Consider the following 8131-nt stretch of genomic DNA (forward strand, 5'->3'; position numbering starts at 1 on the left):
TGCAAACTCCACCCCCGGATCTTTTTCTGCAGGTTGGTGCCATGGGCCTTTCCAGCATGTTTATCTTGCCTTTGTCTGGAGCTGTCCACTTTACTTCTGCTGTGGTTTTCCTTTCTGCTGCAGTCGGGTTGACCACCTTCACCGGAGGGTACGTTATTTGAGCTACCATCACTTGCAGTGAGGAAAGTATAAAAATGACGTCTAATCCATGGAAAGTGGAACTTTATCCACCATTACACAAATGTGGTCACATGTTTATTGCTGTTTTATGCTTTTCAGTGGTGTGTCTGTAAATGTGCAGGATCTCACTCCATCATGTGCTGGTGCCCTCTATGGTGAGGTTCTATTTTTAAAACTCCTTTTTTTGTCATTCAGATATTTGTTAATTCATTCATTATTTCCTTTTGGATTTTTTTTTTCCAAATGTCTTCCTTTTTTAATAGGATTTATGAATATGATGGGAGCTTTAATGGGTATGTAACCAGATCTGAAATCTACTGATACTGTTGAAAAGTACTTGTCTAAGTTTGGTCACTGATGTGGAGTTTCTGCTGTGTGTTGAGCAGGTCTGGTTCTGGTGTCCTTCTCTGGCTACATAATCGAGGTCACTTTGTCGTGGGCCACAGTTTTCTCCCTCATCACCTTAATAAATATCACAGGCCTTGGGATCTTCCTCATCTTTGGAGATGCTCAACGTGTCGACCTGCAGGAGAATTGCACAATCATTGTGGTTTAATACCGAGAACTTATATTTATTTTAATTCAAATTTTATTAATCCCAAAGGGAAATAAATAAAAAAAAACTGTGCAAGATTTTTAAAAGAGTTGCAAATTGCGACGCTGTGGGCTTGACAGATCTTTCTTCGAGGTCAGTATTACAATGGTTCTAAAGAATTGTCCAACTGAAGACACTGTCTGTGGAAGAGGATTCTTGTGACTATCTAATGTTCTTTTTATGAATATTCCTTCTTTGCACAATCATCTGCAGAGAGAGAACAAAGTCAGCACTATTTACCAGCTTTTTAAGCTTTTTAAGTCACTGATTTACATCCCTGAAACCTCATAGATGCTTTATATATATCAAAGATAACATATCTGCTAAATTTCCAAAAAGCAACTGAGGAAATGTATGAAGTGATAACAGCAGAACTCCAACCTATTTGGTCAACTGAGAGATGAAGACAGTATGAACTTACTGACATCAGATCCTGAGGAAATGCTCTGATTTGGACCCAGTTTGCTACACAGACAGCAGCAATGCAAATGTAAATGACAGGATTTCCATTGAGCTACATTGTTTAACACAAACTCCTGAGAGTATGAGTGCTAAGGTTAGGTGAGGACAATCAACATCATCTGGAAGAGAAGAACACATAGAAACATACGAAACGGTAAAACACTATGATAGAGGTTCTTATTGACATATTTTGTAGAACAGCTGCAAAAAATTCAAAATGATCTTGTAGAAACCTACCAAGTGTTCCCTAGACTCGGCCAAGTGATTGTGCGGGTGCACCGATTGATCCGCTGGCCAATTAATTGGCCCTAATTTCTTAAATTTTGAGAGCTCTGTGATCAGCCGATACTTAGATGAGAAATAAATCTTTTCCTTCGGTCTTATCTACCTCTCTAACGGTCTGGACATCGCACAGTCAGTGCTCTGAACTTTGATTTATATGACAGCAGTTGTTTACAAAGCTTTTATTTATTTATTATTCTTTTTAAAGCTCAGGATCGGTGATCGACCAGGAACGTACAATTTGTGCATCCCTACTTGTATTACTGTGTAATGTGTTTAAAAAACATTCCCGCTGACTGTCCCTCACTGTTTTAGCTGACTATTGGATGCCTTAATAACTGCCTGTAAAGAAGTGCTCACCTAATAATGCTCTCATTTGCAACCTGAATTAACTATCACATTTATTTGCCTACCAGATTAAATTGAGATTACACTTTTGCCTCTGGTTGCTTCATTTTTGTCTCTAAGTCTACTGTATTATTCCATCCAACTCATAGAATATTCATCTTTTACACTCTCCCACTGCTAATTGTCTTCACTTTGACCAAACATTTAGCTAATAATCTTATCCAGGCATTGATGCATTAATTGCGACCTGCAACAAAAAAACTGTAATTATGTCCTAGCCTGATAGTAAAATAGGATTATTATTCAATAAATATACATAAAACTTAAACATTTCTAAAAATTATTATTATTATTTTTTTTTTTTACATTTAATGGCTGGTTTCCTCCCCAAACATATTTACTGTAAAATTGTTCTCTACAATTTACAGTTCTAACTCTAGTTTCTTAAATGCTACTCAGCGCATTACTTAACATTAGAACCAGTGTCTTTATCTTGGTTTGTCTTTGTCAAAATAAGATGTCAAAAAGATTCAATTAGGTGCAAACATGTTTTTTCTGTTTGATGTCAAGTTGTGTGAATCCTTGTAACATTGTATTTAACTATATAAATGTGTACATTCTTATTTATCTTTTTAATATGGTATTTATTATATGAGCAAGCCAATGGTTCGTGTTTTCCTTTAATTGCTATGGGTTTTTTAAAACAGTGAAATAAGCTTAAACCACCCTGCATTTTTTTTTCTACAGCTCCAATTTCAACATCCAATCATATTCACTTTTCACCTAGTTGTAGTTAGCTATAACATTTAATCTCATAGCTTTTCATTGCAGTTTAAATATCCTAAATCTGAACACAGTATTTGAGGCTCTATATTCAACCAATTCCAAGTCCACTGATAATGATTCTAGAATGAAAAGATGGAGACTAATTTAGGTCTGTTGCAACATTTATAAGAATGCAGCCTCATATTTCTATTATCCACAAATCACCTTTAAACTTGTAAACTGGCAAACTTTAATAATTATGTTTTATAATATGACAGTCATTATTGTACAAGAATAAATAACAAAACGATAATAATAAGTATAAAGCATTACTTAACTCTGCATCTTTGAAATATATTTTCCAGCTTGCATTGTAAAACCCCATTAAAAACATATAAAACGCCCTTCTCTAAGAGAGGGGGTTTTAGAAGCTTCCAGGACCTTAGGGAAAAGTTTGGACTTACACTGCATGAAAAAAAAAGATATATATAAATAAATATATATACATTTACAACTTAGTATACTTTTGTGTTTGAAAGATTACATACCCTTCCATTAAAGACTGAAAATAATCAGCTGCCAGTAAAAGAAATTGAAAAAAGTAATAACAAATAAAAATTATATAAAATGTATATATATATATATATATGGATGTGTGTGTGTATTAATAAATAAAACAAGCCCGATGGACCTCAATAACTAAAATTTGGTTTAGCAACACTTTGAGGCAATCACTGAAATCACGTGTTTTCTGTAATAAAGAGTTCTGCACCTGTTGACAGGTATGTTGGTTCACTGTTCCTAAGCAAGGTACTTTAATTTGTATGCAACAGTTTCTTTTTAGACTTTTTGTTTTAAATGAAAAATCTAAATCAATATTTAATTTCACCAAATTATCATTTAGTAAATTTGTATTTATAATGACTTTTTTATTTGTGTTTTGTTTTATTTGAATTGCTAGTGTGAATTTATCATTTTCTTTATGGGAGGGTATGTAAACTTTCAAGCACAACCATATATAATAGAGGACTTTGACGGAATCTGTAAACAACCGTGATGGACAACATTAGGTGTCACATATTGAAGGAGAGTCAGCTTGAAAAACTTGATTCAAGATATGGGTACTCCAGCTTAGACATCAAAATTCTCTGATTTAGACAACTGCTGGAGATAATTTTGGTCAAATACACACTGAAAAAATAATGCAACTGGCATTTACTTAATCACATTTAGTTACTTTAACACAAATGTTTCATGTTAGCAGGGTAGGACATAAAAAAAAACTGTGTAAGAGTAACTAAATGTGATTAAATGCCTAAATTATTTTATTTTTTTCAGTGCAGGCTGACCGCTTCCATATTTTTTGGAGTAGTCCCTCTGTGGAGGGAGGTTTTTGAAGAGGTCTTTAAAAGGAAAAATAAGATACAACTGTTGTACAACGTATTTTTTTTTTGTTTAAAGTAGTGGCTGCAAAAGAATACGTTATAACAAACAATAAAAAATAAAATAAAAATGGTTGAGTTAAAAACACCCTATTAAAATTAACGGACATTTTCACCGGTTAAAGTGGTCGAAATTTAGCAAAAAGGCCCGATTTTGTATTGTTGTTTAGTTTCAAGATGTCTTTGTATTTAACAATAAATAATGAAAAATAAATTACAAGCAAACAAACACGTAAAACAAATCTTTATAACTTAATGAACCAAAGGTATAGTATGGGACAATCCAACTGAACAGAAGTTGTTATTCACTGGTTCTCTGTTGGAATTCTCACTTTCAGGACCCTGGTCAGCGCAGCTGAGGTCGGCGCTGATTGAGCAACGCGTCCATCCCATCGTTCCGTCAGCAGGGGGGTTCAGACGCAGCAGGGGGGTTCAGACGGACGACGAATGCACGTCATGACGTCACAGCTTCAGCTGTAAAGAAAAGGCCGGGACGATCTTTAACATGGAGAAACGCATTATATACCGAATTAGGGTTGGACTCAAGATCATCTAAAGGTCAAAATGGGAGACAAGCCGATTATCTTCCCACTGGAAACCGGACCGGACATCATCTGCAGGTCTGCTCGCTTCAACAGAACGAACAACCGTCCGGCCTCCCCCCTTCCCCTCCTCACCTTGACATACATCATCTATTTAAACATTCAGCACACATATATACCGACTATGGAGAGGCTCACATAGGCCGCGTTTGGGGACAAGCCGTCCTTCATGATGTCATCTACTCCAACTTTGGTCGGAGATGACCAGGAGCAGGACCAGAGCGATGCACCTGCGGCGCTCAACGTCACACTTGATGGGAAACACAGGCCGCATTTAATGTAGCGGACAGGGATACCGGATTGCCGCTCCTCGTGTTCACGGCGGACCTTGATTTATTACCCATACAATTAAGGCACGCGGTGAATGCCAAGAGAGGAATCACGCGCAGCAGACTGCATCCGTTCTGGAGCCGAGGAAGACCTGCAGAGAGACAGGTCGCCTGGCAGGTGTTTAAAGGATCCAACACTTTTTAGTAAAATCTAATTTAAGGCTTTGATTTTACTACTATAAGACTCCATTACGTTAAGTTAATTTAAAACCACTTTGCCTTATGACACATTACTGCCAGATATGTGCTGTATTGTTTATGTTCCACTGTCTTTATTCAATTGTAATTTTTTTTTATTATTATTTATTTATTCTGTGTAGTGTCTGATTGCTTGGTCCTTTCTTGTTTTGTTTTTTTTTTTTCTTATCAATTTGCCACAGACTACAGGTGTAAAGTAGCCTTTGGGCTAATTATGTGATATTTACATTTAAAAAGTCATGAACATGTACTTTACCTTTTAAATAAATCAACAAGAATGGAAAGAAATGAAAACTGATTTTCTCTGACTATTCGTTTTTTTTTTTTTACATATCTTTATTGATAATTTCAAGTTAGGTTGTTTCACTTTTATCTTTAGTCCTCTATTTGCTGCTAGATCTGAGGATTCCAGGGCTGCAAATGGCTCTTTGGTTCACTTAAATCAAATAAAACTTAGTTAAATCAAACTGTCATGTTAGGAAGCAACACTGTTTGACAATCTATTTCACATGCTGTTTTGTAAATGGAATAGACAATCGGTGGAAATTCTTGGCCATTAGCAAGACACACTCAATTAGGAGTGGCTCTGCAGGTAGGGACCACAGAGACCACTTCTCAGTACTTATGCTTTCTGGTTGATGTTTTGGTCACTTTTTCATGATGGTAGTGCTTTCATACTCGTGGCAGCATGATTCGGACTGTAGAATTCAAGTGGCTTGGGTAGTGCAGCTCATCCAGGATGAACATCAATGCGATCCATGGCAAGGTTTCCTGTGTCTGTCAGCAAAGTGTCCAGAGGCTGGGGGCGCAACCAGATGAGGAAGAGGCTGTAGGAGGGCAACAACCCAGCAGCAGGACCGCTACTTCCAGGTTTGTGCAAAGAGGGAACAGGAGGAGCCCTGTCAGAGCTCTGCAAAATTACTTCCAGCAGGCCATAAATGTGCATACGTCTGCACAAACGTCTAGAAACCAACTCCATGAGGATGGTATGAGGGCCCGACGTCCACAGATGGGGGTTGTGCTGACAGCCCAACACCATCCATGATGCTTTGCATTTGCTAGAGAACATGACTGGCAAATTCACCACTGGCACATAGTGCTCTTAACAACCCTCCATGTGCTCACCAGAGGTTGTGACTGCAATCAGGTACCAAGATGAGATCCTCAAACCCCTTGTGAGACCAAATGCTGGTGCAGTAGCCACAGCATTCCACCTAATACAGGACAATGCTAGACCTCATGTGGCTGGAGTGTGTGACCAGTTCCTGCATGATGAAGGCATTAAAGCTATGGACTATCCCGCCCGTTCCACAGACCTGAATGCGATCGTGTACATCTGGAACATCTTGTCTCGCTCCATCCGTCGTCGTCACATTTCACCACAGACTGTCCAGGAGTTGGTTGATGCTTTCATCTAGGTCTGGGAGATCCCTTAGGAGACCTTCCATCCGCTCATCAGGAGCCTGCCCGGGCATTGTAGGGAGTTCACAAAGAATACATAACCTATTTTGACCTGTTCTAAGAACATTACAAAGTTAGATCAGCCTGTAGTGTGATTTCTACTTTAAGTTTGTGTGACTTCAAATCCAGGGCTCCAAAGGTTAATATATTTGATTTCCACTGATGATGTTAGTGATTTTTGTTGTTGGCACATTCGCCTTTGTACAGAACAAAGTATTCAAACAGAAAATTTAATTCATTCATTCAGATCTAGAAAGTATATATTCAGAGTTCCCTTTGTTTTTAGCAGTCTGTTTTCCAAATAAGGTGAGTGGATTAATTTGATGTTGGATCTCCAAAATAAAATAAAAAATTCTAGAGATGAAGCTTTAGTGGGTTTTGATGACACGTATGGAATAGTACAACTAGTTCCCTTACTGGGTTAAAACCAGTTAAAAGCTGAAAATTTCACCCTGATTAAGCAAAGTTAAACTATTTTGACGTGCCATGGTCACAACACAAGCAAAAATATTTACCAACCAAAAAAGGAAAAAGTGCAGAACTATTGGTTAATCAGTTTTTATTGGCTAATCAGCTTTTAATGCTGTTTTTGGAGGCGGAATATAGATGTCTATATTTTTTAAACTACTTATTTTTGTTCGGTTTCTTAGTCCGTTATGAAAATCTGATGACCTGAACCTTTTAGTACAAAAAAAAAAGCTCTAAATAGAGGATGACACATTTTCACAGCACAGTGTGCGTTTAACTGCAGTGGTTACCATCTTGATCAAAGTATGATAGTTTAAAATATTACACTTGGCTACATTTGGTAAAATAATCTAAAAAAATAACAAAAATTGTAGCATGTCTTCTATTTAGGCCTTTTAATTCTTTCAACATAGTTTTTTTTTTTTTTTTTTAAAACAGCATTGCCACAACCGTCAATTTCATTGCCCAATAAAACCAACACAAACAACATATAAGTATATCTTTAATAACGATCATGATCAAATCTAAGAATGTGATAGTGACCTCTGATACAATAGATATTTAATCCAAGGGTGAAATAAAATTTTTGCATAAATCTTCTATAATCCATTACCATTATACAGTATAGCTGATTCCCCCTGCTTTCTGCCACACTTGCACACACGCACAATACAGCAAGCAGTATTAAAAAAAAAAAAAAACAAACAAAAAAAAAGTCACAAACATTTACCACACAGGCTAGTCTCTGGGTTTCCATACACTTGACAAATAATCGGTCAATAATAATGCTACAGCTTAACATTTTGAGGCGATTTCTGTTAGAAATGTTGGTACATTAAAGCTTCTGAGAATGGAGTGAAAACCTATAAAGATTAAAATGATGTTAAGAGAAAGAAAACTAAATCTGGCTTAAATCGAAGAAGCATATTGAAAAAAAAAAATAAACGTATTAATTTTTACTAAACTTGTAAATTAGATTGTAAGTTTCATTACTTAAAT

At 36.6% G+C, this 8131-nt stretch overlaps 1 protein-coding gene across 2 annotated transcripts in view; it reads left to right on the forward strand.

Moving 5' to 3' along the window:
* LOC107090701 (solute carrier family 17 member 9-like) overlaps positions 1 to 2038 on the forward strand; it is a 9929-nt gene extending 7891 nt beyond the window's left edge. Inside the window, exons 10-13 of one of the 2 annotated variants that reach the window (XM_015384253.1) lie at positions 33 to 148; positions 280 to 335; positions 444 to 473; positions 567 to 2029. In XM_015384253.1, coding sequence (XP_015239739.1) covers positions 33 to 148; positions 280 to 335; positions 444 to 473; positions 567 to 736 — 372 coding nt within the window. In that variant the 3' untranslated portion in view covers positions 737 to 2029. Of the gene's footprint in view, positions 1 to 32; positions 149 to 279; positions 336 to 443; positions 474 to 566 lie in introns of both variants that reach the window. The other variant, XM_015384254.1, reaches the window with a different exon arrangement.
* The last annotated feature ends 6093 nt before the right edge of the window (positions 2039 to 8131 follow it).

Source organism: Cyprinodon variegatus, unplaced genomic scaffold (genome assembly GCF_000732505.1).
Source record: "Cyprinodon variegatus isolate N-32 unplaced genomic scaffold, C_variegatus-1.0 Scaffold309, whole genome shotgun sequence".
NCBI lineage: Eukaryota > Metazoa > Chordata > Actinopteri > Cyprinodontiformes > Cyprinodontidae > Cyprinodon > Cyprinodon variegatus.